The sequence below is a fragment of the Apteryx mantelli genome, chromosome 29 (assembly GCF_036417845.1).
Source record: "Apteryx mantelli isolate bAptMan1 chromosome 29, bAptMan1.hap1, whole genome shotgun sequence".
Classification (NCBI taxonomy): domain Eukaryota; kingdom Metazoa; phylum Chordata; class Aves; order Apterygiformes; family Apterygidae; genus Apteryx; species Apteryx mantelli.
In genome coordinates, this window is record NC_090006.1 from 6,650,511 (window position 1) to 6,670,421 (window position 19,911).

At 40.6% G+C, this 19,911-nt stretch overlaps 1 protein-coding gene across 1 annotated transcript in view; it reads left to right on the forward strand.

Moving 5' to 3' along the window:
- ADAM9 (ADAM metallopeptidase domain 9) overlaps positions 1-19,911 on the forward strand; it is a 34,084-nt gene that overhangs the window by 11,881 nt on the left and 2,292 nt on the right. The window contains exons 2-21 of the mRNA XM_067312391.1: positions 831-928; positions 2,318-2,382; positions 3,462-3,540; positions 5,435-5,511; positions 6,263-6,452; positions 7,190-7,255; positions 7,721-7,792; positions 8,547-8,716; positions 10,225-10,306; positions 11,518-11,651; positions 11,875-12,046; positions 12,157-12,249; positions 12,506-12,701; positions 13,234-13,339; positions 14,078-14,264; positions 14,567-14,647; positions 15,830-15,935; positions 17,609-17,747; positions 18,235-18,337; positions 18,970-19,097. Of these exons, the coding sequence (XP_067168492.1) occupies positions 831-928; positions 2,318-2,382; positions 3,462-3,540; positions 5,435-5,511; positions 6,263-6,452; positions 7,190-7,255; positions 7,721-7,792; positions 8,547-8,716; positions 10,225-10,306; positions 11,518-11,651; positions 11,875-12,046; positions 12,157-12,249; positions 12,506-12,701; positions 13,234-13,339; positions 14,078-14,264; positions 14,567-14,647; positions 15,830-15,935; positions 17,609-17,747; positions 18,235-18,337; positions 18,970-19,097 (2,344 nt within the window). The remainder of the gene's footprint in view (positions 1-830; positions 929-2,317; positions 2,383-3,461; positions 3,541-5,434; positions 5,512-6,262; positions 6,453-7,189; positions 7,256-7,720; positions 7,793-8,546; positions 8,717-10,224; positions 10,307-11,517; positions 11,652-11,874; positions 12,047-12,156; positions 12,250-12,505; positions 12,702-13,233; positions 13,340-14,077; positions 14,265-14,566; positions 14,648-15,829; positions 15,936-17,608; positions 17,748-18,234; positions 18,338-18,969; positions 19,098-19,911) is intronic.

The window sequence follows — 19,911 nt, forward strand, 5'->3', positions numbered from 1 at the left end:
CTGTGTGTCCTTGAACAAGTTCTCTTTGTGCTGACCTCCTTTGTTAAGTGCTCTGGTTTCTGCTGATGAAAGATGGTGTTGTATGAGATAGATACTTCTAAGAGACTAATTGGATTGCAGAGCTTTTGATTTAAACATTTTGGTGAACTTGATGTCTTCTCTGCGATTTGCTGTGGCACTTCACAAGGCAATCTGAGTGTGTTTTGCTCTGAGGTTTGCTCTGTGCTCTCCTGTGTGCATCAGAGCCTGTGGCTCTTTCTCTTCAGAAGCACACCTTAAAGGGGATGCAGCTTTCGAAACGTGTGCTGTGCCTGGGCAGCACGGTGGTATGTTGCTTCTTATAAGTAGAGCTTGCAAGTATGCTGTCTCTTGTTGATACGTGGACATTAAGCATTGTAGAAAGTGCTTAAAATAGTGTCTGATTGCCCTGCAAGGTAGTTACCTTCTCAGCGTTGCTCTCCTTAGAGGAAGGAAGCGTTAATGCCATTTCACAGATGGAGAACTGAGGCTGGGAAGCAGCATCTGGGGATACGTGAGCTAGCTTGTGTAGTGGCAAAGGGGTGCAGCGAGCTAATTTCCTTGACAGAGCTGTAAGTTTGCTTAGGGATCTGCTTGGTGCCATGCTGTAGATCTGTACTAGGTGGCCCAACTTCAATAAGGGTCTGGGATAAGTTGGAGACTTGAATTGGAATTTCCAGAATCACAGACTGCTTCCTTCCTACTGAAGTGGCTTTTCCTAAAATTGTGTTTTCTTCCTTGTGCCTTATCCCTCTGCTTGTTTTGTTTCTTTAGACATTCTAATCTGACAGCCTTTCTCTTATGCTTTCTAGGTTTCCAGCAGATTTCCCTGTTGTCTTCCTATGAAGTTATAATTCCACAGAGGTTAGGAAGAGAACGACGAGAGGCCTCCAGTGTCTCCTCCATACAGGTACTGGGCATTCTTACAAATACTTCCATTTAGCTATCTACTTCTTAACAAGGCTCATCCAAACTGACCTTAAATTCTCACAAACTGCTGTCTGACTCACCTAGCAGCAAACAAGTATTCATCCTTACAAAAAGTGTAACATCTAGCATTGACTTTAGTACAGGTCTGGTAAATGCTTCCTTGCTCCAGAGGTTGCAAGTTGCAGCAAGGGAATTTTTATCATAGCAAGGGTTGTTAAGTACTGGAACAAGTTTCAGAGAGGTGGTGGAACTGTTATTCTGGGAAATGCTTGGAATTTGCCTGGAGAAGGCCTTGAGCAGCCTGAGCTAGCTCTGCAGCTGGCCCTGCTTTGAGCAGGGAGTTGGACTAGAGACCAGAGGTATTTCCCAGCCTAAATTATTTTGATGTAGCCACGTAATTAAAGATTGCACACTTAAAGGCATTTGGATTAAACCAACTGTTGTTTTGGTCACAAGTCTTACAAGCATTGGCAGAATTTAATGCTAACAAGAATGCCTTGTAGTTTATTGCAGTTGTGGACTAGTACTCCTGCTGTGATATTTAATATAGTGATCAGGTGATTTGGCTTATTTATGGACCCTAGTTACTGTGTGCAGCACTTATACAAGGCTGTGGAGGTACTGGCTCACTGTATGTTCAGTGACAAAACTCTGCTGTCCTTTTCCAGCTGTAACTAAGCATTTTTTTTTTCCCCTGGAAGCCTTAGAAACACAGAATAAGAAAACCACAAAGCTATTTTGAAATAGTTTTCTTCATGTGACTTCTTACCAGCTACACAGGAAAAGATGCCAGGTTCTCGAGATAGGAACAATTATAAAATAGATTTCAGGCTCACCCACACTTTGGTTATTCCTGGTCTGGGGCAATCAGCAAGGTTAAGAAGGAAAGTTTGTTAGCTCCGTCTCTGTGGGCATGATGGAGCGAGGCAGTCATTTTGTCTGCTGCATGTCTGGGAACCAAAGTAAATTCTGATGGCTGAGGTCCTGTTCTCGTTGGGAAGTCTGGTCAGCACGTTAAAGTTGGTTAGGAGCACAACAAAAACCTGGTCCCCTAACCAGCATTGTGATGCCAGCAAGAATTATGGGAGAGGCAGCTCAGATCAACAGAGGAGTCTTGCATCCCTCAAGGAGACAGTTTAAATTTTGTTGGTGTCAGCTGCATTTCCAGCACTTTGCTGCTATGGCTATATCTGCAAAGGTTAATAGTACAGACTAGTCCTGAGTTAACAGAAGGTGATAGTAGTGATCTGAATGTTATATTCATAGCAATGGAGCTTGCAGGGGCTGTCTCCTGCAAAATTTTAGTTGATTTTGAAGAATATTCTCTTCACTAACATGGGTAGATTATAACTTCTTTTTTTATATTCAGGACAAGGTATCATATGCTATTGAGATAGAGGGAAAAGAATACACAGTTCATCTAGAAAAGAACAAGTAAGTGATGAATTTCTTTATATTACTAAATTCCATTTACTGTGTCAAAATGTTAGTTCTGATTCTTGAGATTAGTTATGAGAAGTACAGTTACATGCGGGCTCTGTGAAATCTGCAGAGAAAGACAGTGAAAGCGGATTGAGTCACATGGGCTTGGCTATCAGCCAGAAATTTTGCTGAACTCCTACAACCCTGGTGATCCCCTTTCAGTAAAGGAAGCAGTAGTTTGCTCAAAAGGGATCTGGGGAATCATTGAAATTACTCTCTCCATTCACATCTAAAAATAAACAAACTGAGCTATATTTCAAGTAAACATTTTTGCTTTCTCCTGGATTTTGTTTATTGTTTTAATTTTTTTCCTGTCTCAGTAGTGTCAAATGAGGAAGCTGACTTTATATCCAAGGCCTTAATATACATAACATATAGAGAATGTAGATGTCATGTTTTATATTTGTTTTTAATCTTTTAAAGGGTTACTGGTAGCAACAGTAAGTTATCATCTATCTGGCAGTTTCTCTCTTAAAACTGCCCTCAAAATAAGCAAAAGAGACATAACTATTTAAATGTACAAGCCTCCAGGGAGCCCTTTCTGCCATTTGCCAAGCCCCTGACCCTCAGGAACGTGGGAATTCAGCTTCACTGCATCAATGGATTTACCAGTATGGGTCAGCAGTCTTAATCATGGGAGACTTTCCCAATGTACTTTCTTCCAAAACTGGGGAAGAGAAGTCATGCAGCAGACTGCTGCAATTTACCATCTTCTGCATGAAACTCAGCACAGTTTATTTTCCGTCACTTGTTTTATTTACCCTGAATGAGGTGGTTGATTTATTTTCATTAACTAGCCTGCCATTCTAGTATCTTTGATTTCGCTGTAGGGAGATTATTCCTAATGAGTACCCCATTCCCCAGTTAAGTTTTGGTGTTTTTCCTTTTGAATCTGTTCCTTAATTAATTGCAACTTAAGTGTTCATGACAATTTAGGTGAGGATGTGTCATCTTACTGCCCTTATATTGTGTCGTAGACATTTTGTGATATTTCTCTTGTATTCCTTCTCCTCTATCCCCTTTCCTCACAGAGAATTGCTGCCCAAAGATTTCACAGTGTATACGTATAATAAGGAGGGGAAGTTGCAATCTGAAAAACCAGATGTCCAGGTAGGATTTCTTTCTTTTTATGCCTTTACTGAAGGTGACTTGAACATTGAGCATCTACAATTTGAGGGAGTCATGTTAACAAATTGATAGTTTATTTTTCACATGCTGCAGTCTTCCCGGAAAGAACCCTTGATTTGGGATGTGAATCTAGCCTGTAGCTTTTCTCAGCTGTCAAATACCTCGTTATCTGACAGTGGTGCTGTCTTGTCATAAAGTGGAGTGTTTGTATCCCTTTCTGGGAACAAGTCCTGTTTCTTATGGAGGTCAGTACACACAGAGCAGAACAGCTGTCTGGAGGTTGTCTAATGACTGAATATAGCTTTTACTTTTATACACAATAGTCTTCCAGACTGGTCCAAAAGTCAAAATGAATGGTTAGTTGGCTGATCTGTCTTTTCAATTTTGCAATACTGTGTTCTAGTGACTCTAAGAATTTTGGGGGGTGACAGGCATCCATTAGCTCAGAAAGTTGGGAGCTGCTAAAAGGAGTAGACGTTATCAAGTCTGGAGAACCTTTGAGAGGGGCGAAAAGCATTTCTCAGGAAACATCCTGCCTATGCATCTTGGTTCCTGAGATGCTTGTCATCTCTGTAGCATTGGGATTGTTCTATTAAAAAAGCGTTTGCAGCCCTCTTTTCCTGTACAAGCAGGCTGCTTTCTAGTTTGCCTTTGAAAATCTAATTGCTTATGTAGAATAAGAATAGTGTGATATGAAAAGCATGAGAGTATTTCTTATGGCTGCACTCTTCTTATGTATCAGCGTTGTTCCTTTGAAAGGGGACTGTTAGTCATGTATGATTCATAGGGTCTTGTTTTTGCAAATGGAGCACTGAAATCAACCGACTATTTACTTCTTATAAAGAAGCAAGTGATTGAGTAGGAGTAAAAAGGCTTTTTCAGCAAGAGGTCATGAAAGTCGCAATGGCCCTTAAGGATTATTGCATGCCGTAAGTGCGAGTTCCCTGCTGAAACAACAGGTGATGTAATCTACCTGACCCCTACAGTAATGTGCAAAAATGCGCTTGCCAGAGAAAATCTTCTATGCTGCAGAGTGGAATGTATTTGCCTTGTACTAGTCCCCCTGTCTGGTTTCCAAAATTTATTTATACAGAGGGCAGAATGGAAGTATTCTGTCTTCTCATGGCTAGTCAGGGATGTACTGTGCAACTGAAAAGTTTGGACAACTCAGTGTCTGTTGGTGAGGATAGCAGGTGTTGGTGTTTTTCTTGATAGAGAGAGGTTACATGCAAATCAAATACATTCTCCAAAAATGTTTTCTAGAGGTTGAATGATATGTTGGCTCAAATCGATAGGGAGAGGCTGGTCTTAAAATATCTGAGGCAGGGTGGAGGACAGAACTTCAAAGTAGGATGGCTTAATTTCAAGTTAAGAAATCCGGTCTCTAGATAATGCTTCTGAGCCCTGCTTGCCTTGAGCCCTTGCAAGCTCTGACTCCAGCTTTAGGTTGAATAGGTGAGTGGGATTTTAAACTGAAATCTCTAATGAGCCACTGGCCCTGTCAGGTTGTGAAGAGCATCTGCCTGTACAGTACAGGGAGGTGGGCATCCAGTTTGAGTCCTAGACAACTGGCATCCTGATTAGCTTCTTTATGTATTAATTCTTGTGGCACTAAGACATGTGAGGAAATTTTTAGATGCACATATTAGAGGAGGAAATGCCGTTATATTGCGGTACCGCTAGAGGCAAGTTGCAAGCTATAGACTGCAGATAAAGGGCATGCTGCAGTTTTAACTTTAAGCATGTTATTGTGAGTTCTGTAGTGTATTGTCAAGCTCTAACTGTGCTGCTGATCAGTGGCAGACTGGGCAGATTACACTGGGCGTGTACTTGTGCATGGTATGTGGGTGTAACGCATCCTTATTTTCCCCTGTAGGATCACTGCCATTATCAGGGATATGTGGAGGGGATCCTGGATTCTGTTGTTGCTGTCAGCACCTGCTCGGGGCTCAGGTAGCAGAACTCTTCTTTTGTATCACAGCTGTCATGTGCTTTTAGCAGCTCACTGAACCTGAAACAAAAATCTTGCTCTGTTTTTAACTATTGTTCAGCCAGACTGAAACTCATTGACTGGAGCTAAACTGCAATAGTTTATGTCTTTGTGCAGTCTTTATTCAGTATCTTTTATTAATGTAGAGTTAACAGATATTTGCAGAATGGTTAAATAAGTTGATTAATGCAATTCGATATCAGAGTCCAGTCAGTTGTTCTTTGGCACAATTTTTGGCTTGTTTTCTAATTTGGCTAGAGAGCCACTACAAATAACTGGTACCTGATACAAAAACTGAAGCTGGAACGCAAATTTTACCAAATTGGTCATAAAGCTTATATACTTCAAATATGATTGGGGAACTTTTCTGCTTTGGGGTAATTTCTGTATCATTTGGAACATGCTTTGTTGCATTGCCATGTCAGACACCAAAGTAGCAATTATTAATTGAAGTGAAGCATTTTTGCTTAAGGCTCATGATTTAATTTCTCAGACATTGCAGAGACTCTTTTGAAAATGTTTAATACGCTGTATTTGTGAAGGCCCTTTGCAGTGAAAGGCTGCTTTCAGCCTTAGTGAAGCATGTTGTTTTGTAAGGACTAAGGTATAGATATGCGTTTAGTTATTAAAGAATAACTTCCTCTGTTTTACTATAAAAACCTGGGTATCCTCTGTGTTTGATGCAAGAATTTCTCATACACTTCCACGTTTTAGGGGTTTGGTGACAATAGAGAACATCACCTATGGGATTGAGCCCATGGATTCCTCTTCTGGTTCCAAACACATTATGTATCGATTGGATAATGTGAAGAAAGAGCCTGTGATGTGTGGAGTAACCACCGAAGGCCATGAAAGGGAACATGCGGAGGAAAATCACTATCCCAGTATGACTCAGCTGCTGCGCGTAAGTACTCCACTGTTTTCTCCACACTGTCCCCATAATGGGTTTTGTGAGTGTTCAGCTAATAATATGGAAGCAGCTTATCAGATTTCCTGGGGTTTAACACATACCTAAAGGTTTCTGAATCAGAGGGTTTTCTACCCCACTAAAAAAGCTCAGTAGGTATATCCTGCTTCAACAATACAGTTGCAATTTCCTTCTGCTTCTGCACACAGCAATGAGAGTTCAGTGGCTGGTTAGATTGTTCACTGGCAGAGCTGTTGGGGGTTGTCAGGGCAGGAATGCTACCCTTATTGGACAGGCTCATTAATAAAGTATTGCAGCAGAGGCCAGCAGAATATTATGTGGTTTATTCTGTTCTCTTAGCCATCAGAATAACAGTTTGTTTTGAAGGTCTCCCTTGTTGCTGGTGTTTGCCTGTTAGTATCTTTCCGCTCCTTTATAAAAGTGTATGCAGTCTTTCCGAAGAAACCTGTGTGGAAATCCAAAAGATACCTTGCTATAAAGCACTGGAAGTCCTTGTGTAGCTCAATTTTAGCATAAAACACTTGTAGAGAAATAGCTGTTGCTTTGATTACACTTGTTGGTTTTGGCTTGTTTTCATCTTGGCACAGTGTGCTTGGATGTGTCTCTTAAGCTGCTAGTGGTATCAACTGAAATATGACAATATAATGATGAATTTTGTTTGTTTGCACTTAAATTGACAAACTTGAAGTTGTCTAAAATTCTTTTTTCCTCAGAGAAAAAGAGCTGTTCTGCATCAAACAAGATATGTGGAGCTGTTCATAGTTGTGGATAAAGAAAAGGTAGGGGCCATGTGTCTCTTTCCTTTCCCTTTTCCCCAGGAGATGACTTGAAAAGCCCTTCAGTCTTCATCACTCCTAAATGGATTATTGAAAGACAGTGACACTAACCTAGGATATACAAATATGTTAACCTATAACTGATTACACATGTCCTATATGGTTTACTTCAGAAAAAGAGTGAACTGTCAGGTGTTCAGAGTTTCTGTCAGCAAAGATTCTAATAATGTAAGGGAAACACATGGCAAAAACTGTCTTTCCTGTTTTCTCTTGAATACTGACCAGCTGAACAGCAGCAACGAAGGTGCTGTTTTCTTGATTAGCATCTTCTAGGCAGGGGTTCAAGTTCTTATCTTCCAAGGCTGGCAAGAATGTTTTTTGTGCTGTTTGTCTTAAAATGTTTTTTTTTCTTTTTCTAAGTCTTGTCTTTCTCTCTCCTTTTCATGACCAAGCTTCTTTTTCTTGCAGTTTGAAGATTTTGGGAAGAGTGAAGCAGAAGTAAGAGAACACATGGTGCAACTGGCAAACTTCCTTGACAGTGTAAGTTAAAGCTACATTGAGCAGAAGTGGGAGTGATGCTGTATGCAGCAGACCTTCAGCTCTGTTTACTTTTGTAAACTTCCACCTTGGCGTCTGTTCTGTTACCATTTTGGTCAGAATGAAATAAAGCCTTTTATAAGGCCAGGAGCTAAACTTGTTCCCTTGGCAATGATTTTGAACTGAGACAGAACTGCGAGTTGCACCTGAGCTGTGTCTTAGCATTGTGCTGAAGTATCCCGTAGGGCAGTGCCAAAACAGCAGGGACTTACAAAGTGATGGCAGTATTTATCAACTATGGGTTATGATGAACTCATCATTAGGAAAGCTGTTTCTACCCCTAAATTCATCTGCAATTATCGTACTTGAAGCAGGAATTAATTTGGGGAATTTTTATAACCTGTGTTACATACAGTGTCAGGACAAATTATTGCAGTAGTTGAGTATGCGTAAAGGTTGCAGAAAAACTGTCTTTCAAGTTGACTATTTCAGAAGATGCTGTTTGTCAGGACCGAGGCTCCTTTTTATTTCTGTCTTGTTTATTTTTTTAATAGGATGGCCAGTGTGGCATTTAAGCATTGATCCCTTAGCCAATGAAAGTATAACTTGCAGGAAAAACGCATCCTGTTGATTTGAATTGTATACCAAACAGAAAAATTAGATCCTGGCAATGAGATACACAACATAAGACCATTTGTTCTTATCTCAAGGTCTTCAGGAATATTTCTCTTTTTTCCCTCCCTCTTCCCCGCTCCAGATGTACATCATGCTGAACATCCGCATTGTACTGGTTGGTCTAGAGATCTGGAAGCATGAAAACATAATTAGCACGGATGGAGGTGCTGGTGATGTGCTGGCAAACTTTGTACAGTGGCGAGAGAAGAATCTAGTTACGCGTCGAAGACATGACAGTGCCCAGTTTGTTCTGTGAGTTGCAGTTCTTTCCCTTTGACTTTTAAGAAGCATATTTTATTCCTATCTGCTTAGCTGCACTCTGGTGTCAAAAGCAGCAGTTGTAATTCAGTAGAGAATCCAGTGTAATCTGCTGTGTTTTATGTATTCGTGGAAAACATTCCAAGTCAAACAATTTTTAAGAACGTTCTTCTGGTCCTTGAATTCAATGTCTGCCCTCTCTGACAGATACATTGCTAAATAACAAATGTTTATCTTGTCCTGTATGTCATGCAGCTTTATATTTTCTATTGTATAAAGCTCACATCTGAGAAATTCAAATAAACCTTAGTCAGGTTGTATGTTGATTTGACTTGTAATCTAGGGCTTCTTCAGTTGAAAATTAGCATAAATTTGGTGCTGAGCATTGCAGTTTAATGGAGCATTTGCAGTTGGCGTCCAGAAGCTAGTTACAAGGTTTGAGCTTTGACATGTGGCATTAATCTGTCTTTCCCTACTTCCTTAAACTAGCGCAGAACTTCCCGAACTGTCGTCTCTGCTCCACTTCCAGGATGCATGTCTCCTGTGCACTTCCTCCTCCTAAAGATAACGCTGTGCTTAGGAAGTCACTACCCAAAGTATGAGAAAAGCCAGAGGCGAGAGCACTCTCTCACACAGGGGCAAAAGCCCAACCTGCCCTTGTGCAAAGCAGAAGCTCCCCTTCCGGCAGGCGTATAGCAGGAGCTCTTCCTCCTCTGAGGCAGAACAGCACCGTTCAGTTGATGCAGGTGTCTGGTGCCTCAAGACAGTGGCTCCTTCTGAGGTCAAAACATAACAGAAACTGTTGCCCTGTACAGGGAGAACAGCCCAGGCTTCTTGCTGAGGCCGTGGGTCTCACCTGTGCGCAACCACATCTCTGTTGCTTTGAGCAACTCGGCAGGCAGCTTTCATAACGCCAGGGAAATGCGCTCTCCCAGCACCATGGTGCTCCAAGCATGTTTCATGAATCTCTGAAAAAGGATTCATTACCCTTCTACTCTTTTATACAAAATAAAATGTGGTACATTGTGCTGTTGCACTTAAGCTTTGATAGAGGGGCTGTGTAGAAACAAAATAAGAGTAATGTATAGAAAGTCTACAAGGAAAGAAATCTGTGGAGTTTGGCAATAGTAAAAAGGCAGCTAATCCCTAATTTAAAGGCAGTGATTTTAAGGGTGAACAGTTTAGCTTTGTATATTTAGAGGGAAGATGTGGAACAGCTTGACTTTCTCTGTAAACTCTTGTCTCAATTTAAAAGAAAAAAAGAACCATAAATGGAAAGATAAAGCTGGACTTGTACAGAGAAACACCTGGAATGAACAGTAGCGCTCTTAGCAGTGCTTCTCTTTCTTAGTATTTAAAAGCTGGAAACAGTATTTTGTGCCACACAGGCAGTAGGGATGTATTGAGTGGCTTTATGGATGGGCTGTACAGTTTAAAGTCTCGTGTATTGCTGTACAGTTAGGATGGTTGACTTTTCCTCTCTTTCTCTCAATGTGTTCTAGGAAGAAGGGATTTGGGGGGACAGCTGGAATGGCCTATGTTGGAACAGTGTGCTCCAAGAGCCATGCAGGAGGAATTAATGTGGTAAGATATCATTAGTGATCCTATGAATGTAAACAAGATAAAAATTTTGCACTCCAGAAGTCTTCCCAGAAGTGCAGAATCTCTAATAACACAGCTCAGGTGGCTTAGTGGTGGAATATGTTGTGGTCTCCTGACAGTTTCTGACAACACCATGAAATAATCTGCATCACGACTTTTTTACTGTCTCCTGCATCCTCTCCTCAGCATGCAGCACTCATGAGGAAATGATAGGATTTCTCTTCAGAGATATTAAGCACCCCTGCCTTAGGAGTATTTGTGAGCTGTGTGTTCATCTGAAATCTGTCCTCAAGTGTCTGCTTGACCTCCACAGTTATGAACTCCTAGAAGAGTCCTGGCTGACTGCCCTCTTATCCTCTTATGTGGAATTACAGGGCGTTAATGAACTGAATTGCTGATCTCAGATAATTGGCAACCACAGCAATCTTGTTTTCTTGAACTAGTGACACAAGTATTGGGATTGGAATTTGCATATTTAAGAAAGGAGGTTTGGGCTGGTGTGAAGAACTCTAGTTTTTGTGCTAATGTTGCAGCTGCTGCTAACTCTTCACACAGAATAGGGCCAAATGTATTCGCTCTCACCAGTGTAAATGGAAAGACTGTACAATAGTAACAGCTCCAGTAGATTGCTCTACAGTCTGAATGTAGTAGCAGTGATGGATGCTGTGTGTCTTTCCTATATAGCATGTATTTCTAGGAGTCATGCAATGACCTTGTAGCAGAGAGCACTCTTATTTCTTGAGAAGATGTGTGAATGGAGAGATTGCTGCTAGCAAAGATGTCACTTAGTGCCAGTTGTGATTGTATGTTTGTTGCCTGAATATCTGCCCAGTAAATACTGAACAGAGACCCCCAATTTATTTAACTGGGCAGCAAAATGGCCATGAGTTGGCATTCTGTTCTTCAACTTACTCTTGATAAAGAAGGCCTTGTGGACATAAAACTGATCCACAGAGATGCTGCTGCACTGGAAAGTAGTGGCCTTTAGGTAGTGCCCCAGATCTAGTGATTAAGGGCTCCTATTACTAAGCAAATGACACACACTTTGTTAGAAAGCAGGCACAAATGGTTTGAAAATCATATTAATGTAGTGACAGAACCACCTTTGTTTTTGGCATATGTGTAAACACTGACTCTTTCTCAATATTAGCTGCCCACTATTTTTTTTGTTTGTTTGTTTTGCTCTTGTGTAGTTTGGAAGAATCAGTATACAGATGTTTGCATCGATTGTTGCTCATGAACTCGGACATAACCTCGGAATGAACCATGATGATGAAAGAGTCTGTCACTGTGGAGCAAGCAGTTGTATTATGAGCTCTGGAGCATCGTAAGTAACTTCTTTGACAAAAGCAAAAGCATTTCCAGAGGGTCAAAATGCCCCACATATATTCTTATTTAACAGGTCACCTTCATCTTGAAAGTATTCTTGCAAACAGTTATGTAATGGTTACAATAGGCTCATGAGGAAAGCAGATGTTACCCTTGCTTTACAAACTGAGGGAATGCTTGTGGGTTCACTTGGTGTAAAGATGTGCTAACGTTCTCTGCAGGGGATCTAGAAACTTCAGCAGCTGCAGTGCAGAAGACTTTGAGAAGCTAACTCTCAACAAAGGTGGAAGCTGCCTGCTCAATGTTCCGAAGCCTGATGAAACCTATAGTGTCCCGTACTGTGGGAACAGGCTGGTAGATGCTGGCGAGGAGTGTGACTGCGGTTCACCAAAGGTGTGTTTTACAAATGCTGCTTGGGTAACCATGTGTGCTCCTCACTGGAGAGAGATCTGTGCATTGATGAGGGGGTGATTTCTTGACACTCACGGTACTTCCATTTTCAGGAATGTGAAAGTGATCCTTGCTGTGAGCCTGGCACTTGCAGGCTCCAATCAGGTGCTGAATGTGCTTATGGTGACTGCTGTAGAAACTGCCGGGTAAGAGACTGCAAAAAATATTATTTGAAAGTATTATTCAGTGGTTGAGGGTAGGAGAGCGTTGGCCTAGCCAGCACATCTGGGAGAGGAGCAGTACATGCTTGCTCTGGGAATTGCCATGTACATATACAGCACCCACAAAGGGCTTCAGCTCAATGCCCATTTTGTTGGGATGTGCTGTGGGTTGGGTGCAGACTGTTTGCTGCTGTAAGGTTTATGTTTTCTGATGCATTTTCCCCCTCCCATCTCTCTCTAGTTTCTTCCTGGAGGAACTGAGTGCCGAGCAAGTAACAATGAGTGTGACCTTCCCGAGTACTGCAACGGAACTTCCCAGTTCTGCCAGCCCGACTTCACGGTTCAGAACGGTCACCCGTGCCACAACGAGGAAGCCTATTGTTACAATGGTGTTTGCCAGTACTATGATGCACAATGTCAGGATATCTTTGGCTCAAGTAAGGAAGAGCATGCTATTATAATGTTTCAAGGAGACATGTCTAAAAGAAAACACTGAGTTTATTTAATATACGTTTAGCTTTTTTCCTGTAACAAAGACCAGCTGGCTTTGGCAAAAGATTTGAAATGGTGGAATTTATGGCTTTGCCTTCCCATGTTCTTCCTTTGTTACATTTAATGCTTGTGCTGGTGATTTAAGTACTAACTTTCTTGCACTGAGCATTCCTATTAGAAAGGGAGTTCCAAATTATAGGGCTGTAAAGGAGTCTTGAAGACTTATCAAACAGTATAATTGGGTGTTAAGAGACTATTTTCTGTCTCTTCTTGCTTAGAACCTTCTAATGTTGATATTTTCACCTGTTTTTATCATTTTGATCAAGCTCTTCAGCTATCTGTGCTGCAAGGAAAAAAGCTGGAAGTGTGGCAAGGATAACTGGGCCTGGGGAAGGGAGACATGGTGATGATGTGAGATGTTTCTGTCTGTACTAAACTCAGTTCCTCTCTGTCTGCGGGTTGGGCTGTTATTTTCAGAAGCGAAAGCTGCCCCCAACATTTGTTTTACTGAAGTGAATTCCAAGGGTGACAGGTTTGGCAACTGTGGTTTCCATGGCCATGACTACAAGAAATGTTCCAGCTGGTAAGTTGAGCCTGATGCATCAAGAAGTTCCTAAATGTATCATTCAGAATTTTAAGAATCCTTATTCTAGTGCTATAGTATTCTTTGGGGCTTTATAGCAAGTGTACTGGGGAGAAACACATTATCCCATAATCTATCCTCATTTACAATATATGTGTCATTCAGATCCAAAGTGAGATGGCTTAGAAAAAATCTGTTATAACCTAAGAAATAGTTATTGGGACTTAAAGCCTTCACGCTTAGGCATTTGTAAGCTTTGTTTGCTTTTTTTATATATGTATTATCTGACTTTATCTTGCAAGTAATAGTTGAAGTGGGTGTGAATGTTCAGATGATTCTTCTGTAGCTGGGTTTGACGCTTTTGTGCTTGTGCTGCGGTTTCCTATGCATGCAGCGTTCTGTAGCATCAGGGTGTCTATGCAGCATGTATTCAGGGAGGGTTTGTTCTTCATATCCCATCATTGATCCTTCTTATCCCAAGGTCTACAGAATGTCAAATGATCATGTTTTCTTTAATGTATAAAGATCACAAAAGCATTCAGAAAGAAGGGATAAATCTGTATTCTTGCAGTACTAAAATGATGACCAGCTCTATTTTGTTTGTCAGGTTACTTCAATGTTACTCTCAAGTAATGTCTATAATCTTCCAGTAGGGAGAAAAGATCGTATCAAGTGTGTGATAGTCTTTCTCTGAATAAATTCAAGTGTCTTTACACCATTCACATGTTGGTGTTGTAGGAATGCCATGTGTGGGAAGCTGCAATGTGAAAATGTGAAAACAATGCCTGTTTTTGGAATTAAACCTGCCATTATCCAAACTCCTATCAGAGACACCACCACGTGCTGGGGTGTGGATTTCCAGCTAGGCTCTGATGTCCCTGATCCGGGAATGGTGAATGAAGGCACCAAATGTGATACTGGAAAGGTAATTAGCAACAGGTCAATAGTGACTTCTTCAAGCAATAGTTAAAGTTTTGCATGTGAATATAATTTTCAGCTATGTTGTTTCATGAACATGTATGGCCATTAACTTCTTGATGCTTGTAGTTAATGCAAAACTCAGCAATTCCATTGGTTCCACACAGTACATAGCACTGCAGTGCATGTGCAGATAAAAATCTGAAGCCTTTCATTTATAGAAGAAGCAAAAGAAATTAAGTATACCCTCAGAAGAAATAAAGTATAATGGTGTAAGAGTAAGATGTGTGTTTCTCTTAATTCCCCTAGATCTGTAGGCACTTCCAGTGTGTGAGTGCCTCTGTTCTGAACTATGACTGTGATGTAGAAAGAAAATGTCATGGACATGGGGTAAGCAATGCAGGAGCTTCCTTTCGTACTGATATTCCACTTAGAATGTTAAGTCTGTAAGTTTTGATACAATTTTGGCAATATTTCTGCACATTAAGCAATGTCCTCTTCTGTGAGATCTTTGTTATAAGAACACCAGGTTTTTAGAGCCTATGACTGTGCAAATATATAAATTGGCTTTTTTATCTTAAAGATCAAAGTACGAGCCAGTTGCACTTTAATTGTGCTCTATCAGTAGTGTTTAAATAATAATATCTTTTGCACCTATGAAGCCTGTTGCTCTTCTCTGCTTAAGGACTCTAATGTGAAATAAAATAATCATGACTACATATACCAGTGAGAGAGAATCTGTGGGGTTTCTGAGGATGGGTTTTGCTATAATAAGCTGCTTTTTAGTCCCGTTAATGAGAAAACTACCTTTAATAGTCAGTAAAGATTAGACCAAAATCATGCAATTTGAGCAAGTTTTAAAATGGTGAATAGTAACTTAGCTTTTCTGGCTTGTTAACTATGGTAAAACTGTCTTTATAAAATGGCTCTGGACAAGACAGCCTATAACATTATTTAAAAAAAAAAAATCGTTGAAAGCTCTAAAATAATATATTTTTCCAGAAAGGAGGAATTCCCAATTTTAGTATAGCTAATGTAATTTGACACTCTGCATCTCAAAAAAAGAAGCCATGCTCTTTCGGCAATAGGGATTAATAATCTTTGGAAGCTCATCCAGAACAATGCTGTGGTTGCTCAGTCATGTGAATTCTTGTGGAGAGACACGGTTTGGCCCACCCAAGGGCTATTTATTTAGATTTGACATGAGAATTAGTGGTTAAAGGTCACCAGGCTGAGTGATATGGAAGGGACAGAATAGACAGTCATGGCTACTGTGTTCTGCTTTAAAAACTACAAAAACCTAAGTTACTACATTTTTAAATATACATTTGCAAAATAAATGTATACCTGACTTCGAATGCATATTGCAATGAGTTTTCACAACATCATTTAAAATTCCAGCAACTTTGTCATTGCGTATGTAATGGTAATTCCAAGAAATGCTGTAGCCTTCGAAGACACCTTATGATGTTTCTTTGTTCTCACTGCTTCTAGTCAAAAGATGTTTTCTGTGGGGATATGCTGTAATATGTGGTTTGCTCCTGTATTTTTATTTTTCTTGTTTAAATCTAGGTGTGCAATAACAACAGGAACTGTCACTGTGAAGCAGGCTGGGCCCCTCCTTACTGTGATACAAAAGGTTACGGAGGAAGTCTTGACAGCGGACCTCCTTATAATGGCAAGTAGTGTTAAGACAACTCCAGAGCCGTGGGCCCCTCTTGCTAAGCGTGGTGCTGGGCTGAGTGCAGAATGCCTAATTGCCTTGAAGCAGCTAAATTCTGGTGGCAGAAGTGCTGGCAATTGGACTTTTACCAGGTGCCATTTGCAAACAAATGTAGTTAAGGTTTTGGGCTCAAGGTATTGCACACTCCTTCCTTCTGGGATGCTGGAGACCCAATCAAACTTAGCTGTTTCAGTTGCCTTCAGGTGACTTCTGCCACCTTGGACCAAAATCATCTTGGACTTCTTTGTATCCAAGCTGAAAACTGGACCCCTTTTCAATTTTAGATCCAAACAGAACATGAAATTTGGCTGAAGATGTAGGTTCATCTCCATATGGAGATGCTGCCTTGTGCAATGGTGGCAGAGATGAGTAGCCATCCTATTCTAGTGTCTGTATGTAGTTTAGTTGCATGTGCACCTGCGGTGCAGGCAAGACTAACATCTGGCTGAGGAGGACTAGGGCAACACAGCATGTTGAGAACTCATTATTTTATTAATGTTCATTATCTGAGTGCAGACAGTATGCTTCGTTTGGTAGTAAATACAAATATAGTCCCTGCCCCAAACATCTTACAGTATAGAAGAGAGGTATGCAATAAGGAAACGGGGAGATAGAGGTTCGTGACACTATATTGCTTGAGTTTTGGTTTGTTATTTTGTGTGGAGGGAAGAGATGAGTTGGGGAGAGAATTTTGTGGGTTTTTTTTGTAATTTCTCCCCAGGCAGGGCACTTAGGTCAGTGAATCACATGGCAAGAAGACATATCTAAATCCAAATGTGAAGAGTGGGAGAATGATGCCTGGGGCATGGGAGCACAGTTCATGTACATGAGAGACAGCAAACTGAAAAAGGCTGTGAAGCCTGCTTTTCTCACTATCAGGTTGAAGGAAGATGAAATAGGAAGCAATATCCAAGCTATAAACTGGAGCAAACTTATAAAAATTGGAGCAAAATAAATAATGCCCTTGTGAAGGTATTTGAAGAGGAGAATGATTAGTCCCTCCGGTGACCTGGAAGAGTGATCTTGAAGACTCTTCTTGATAAGATAGTGTGAGTTTGGGGGGAAGGCAGATATTATGTTTATGCAGTAACCAGCTGGAGAATCATACTGGAGCATAGGCAAATGCTTCAAACCATCAGACAAAGGGAAAGGCTTTTTTGTACTGCCTCTGGTGGAGAAAGTTGCTGTATCTTAAAAAGTGCAGAGACATCTCAGTTCTTTGCCTACAGCAAACTGGTAGGAAATGATGAAGATTTAGGATCGGAAGGAAAGGGACGGAGCTTTGTTTTTCTCTTTTGGTTGGGTTCATAAGCTCTTCAGTGTTGCAATGGAAGAAATAAGGTATTGATCTAATAATGCAATATGCTGTCATAGCCCAAGATACCATAGAACGTACAGGTCTTTCATCTTTGACAAGACAATCCCTGTGAAAGGATCAACCCCAAAGAATACATTTGGTCATATATATATTGCAGTCTTACTAGATTCTTTAGCTTTTCTGCTATGAAGAATGTAAAATAATCGTAGCATCAATCCTATCGAAAATACCTACTGCTACCATGAGTTGAGTGATGGTAACACCATTTAATACTATCTTTTTTTCTTCTCTTTCCTTCTGTCCCCATCAGACAAAGACACTTCACTGAGAAATGGCCTGCTGGTATTCTTTTTCCTGATCCTCCCACTCCTTGTAGCTACTGCTCTGGCATTTGCAAAGAGGGACAAGCTGAAGCGATGGTTTAGAAGACTGATGTCACGCTGTCATTCGTAAGTATATTCCCCTCTTTACCTTCTTTTCTGCCCTTTTGAAGTAGTCCATAGACATTTCTTTACACAAGCCAATTCCAAAGCGTGGAGGCGTATTTTAGTCCCAAGACGAGAAGCAAATATCTCTGCATCAAGTGAAGCATGTAGCTTGTCCTGGGCAATGACACAGAAAATAACCACATTTTATATGGAGGGTTCAGAGAACTTTCTTTTTACCTTCATACTTGTTGCCATACATTGGTGATGGGTTTTATATTTTTTGGGGTCCCATCTTTGGTACAAAGTGACAAAATAAAGCTGATATAGTCCTAAACAGAAAAAGGATTATGTTGTTGCTTCGATGTGCAGCATATACTATCCTCCTGAGATCTGATATTTGCTAAAATAGTCTTCTAAATCCACCTAGCAAATAAGTGTTTGGATTCATAGCCTGCTTAGTCATGCTAAAAAGGTTATATGCTCACAGTCCATATCTATTGGATTTCAGGTCCTTTCAGTCACCACCTACTAGAACAGAAGCTGAACCCAGAGACTGCCAACCCAGGGGCTTTTCACATGGCATGCCTTATGGTTCAAGAAGTGTACCCATGGTAGGAATGATCTGCTTTCCACTACTTCATTTGTTCCCAGTCTCTAAAGTAACAAATGAAGATGGTTTATTTTTGCACTAATAAAAGCTTCAAAGCTACTAACTTTGCTTTCACTTCTGTGAATGGGTTTTTTTCCTTTGCTAAGAAGGAAAGACCAGGATTGTTTCCTAAGAGGGGGAAAAAATCCCTCAGTTCTTCACTGTTAAGTACTGTACCTTGCTCTTCTTTGGGCTGCGCTTGGCTCGGTGAGCAGTTCGCCTGCTTTCTAACCCCCTTACTAGAACATCGGAAATCCCTGCACCACCTGAGAAAATGGGCAATCATTGCCAGCTCCCTAGCCCCACTCCTTTGCAGAGCAGTCTGTGTGTGGATGTAGTAACTAGTGAAAGCACAACTATAGACCAAATCAAGTGCTCACTTTTGATCAGCCCTTCTATTTTTTTTTCCAAAATACAGTACTTTCCACACTGCTGTTGCTCCCTTCTACTGAGGGTCTTAGAAGGAAAAAGCAACTGTGACATTTCCACATCTGTTTGCAAGTGGTCTTAAATGTCACTTAACTAGTGAAGCAGGCATTATTTCAATTCCTTAAGTGCAAATTTGTGAACGCTCTTGCTGTGTTTGCTTCTTAGGATATGGAACCAAATACATTTCCTGTGCCATCTTACCCAGTTAATCAGCATCCTCAGCAGGCTTACCACCAGTCTTACTACCCATCTCCACATTACCAGGCACCACAGCCACAGAAGCTGCCTGCAAGGTTTGTTGAGTTATTGCAAATAACTTATTTGTAGTTGTTTTGATGTATATAGATTGTCATTGCCTTCATCTTTATAAGCAATAGGGTATTTCATCATATATTATATGCAAGCAGGACTGATCTTGTATTGAAAGGATATTTTTTTCCTTCGTTTAATACTTTGGAACTAAAATGATGTTTTCTGTAGCATGCATGTTAAACACTGTTATGGCTACACGACATTTTGATTAAACAGGTTTCAGAATGCTGTTCAGAGGCCAGATTAGTCCTGCATACAGGTGAATAAAGTGCCTCTCAAAATGTGCAGCTTTAAAAGCTTTGAAACCCCTGCCACCATAACCCCAAATAATTCTCTCATCATCATCAAAATCTCTGATTTTGAACATTATTGTCAATTCCAAGATTTTTTCGCAATAACTACTTACCTTAAACAGCCAGTTTTTCTTTTTGTTTTTTATGTCCGAATTGTATTTCTAAAATCTTAATGCCTATGCCTTAAAATAACATGCTTATCCAAAAGTATAAGGTATATCAACAGGTACTACATTAAAATAGTTCATGTTGATGGGAGATTTGTGGGGGTCTTTAAATTGTTTTGAGAAAAGTTGTGTGTAACTGAAAAACAGTGGGAATCTCTGAGGACTTCAGGCAATGGAAAGCAGAGTCTGGATGCAGGATGTTAGAAATGAGTCTTCATTGTGGAAGCTGAGCTTGCTAGAAGCAGTGTACATGGAAAGGGGGGAGTCTGAGAGTGGCCTTAGGGAGTGCTAACGCAAAGCAAGAGGAAGAGGGAGCAGCTTCCAGACGTGAATAT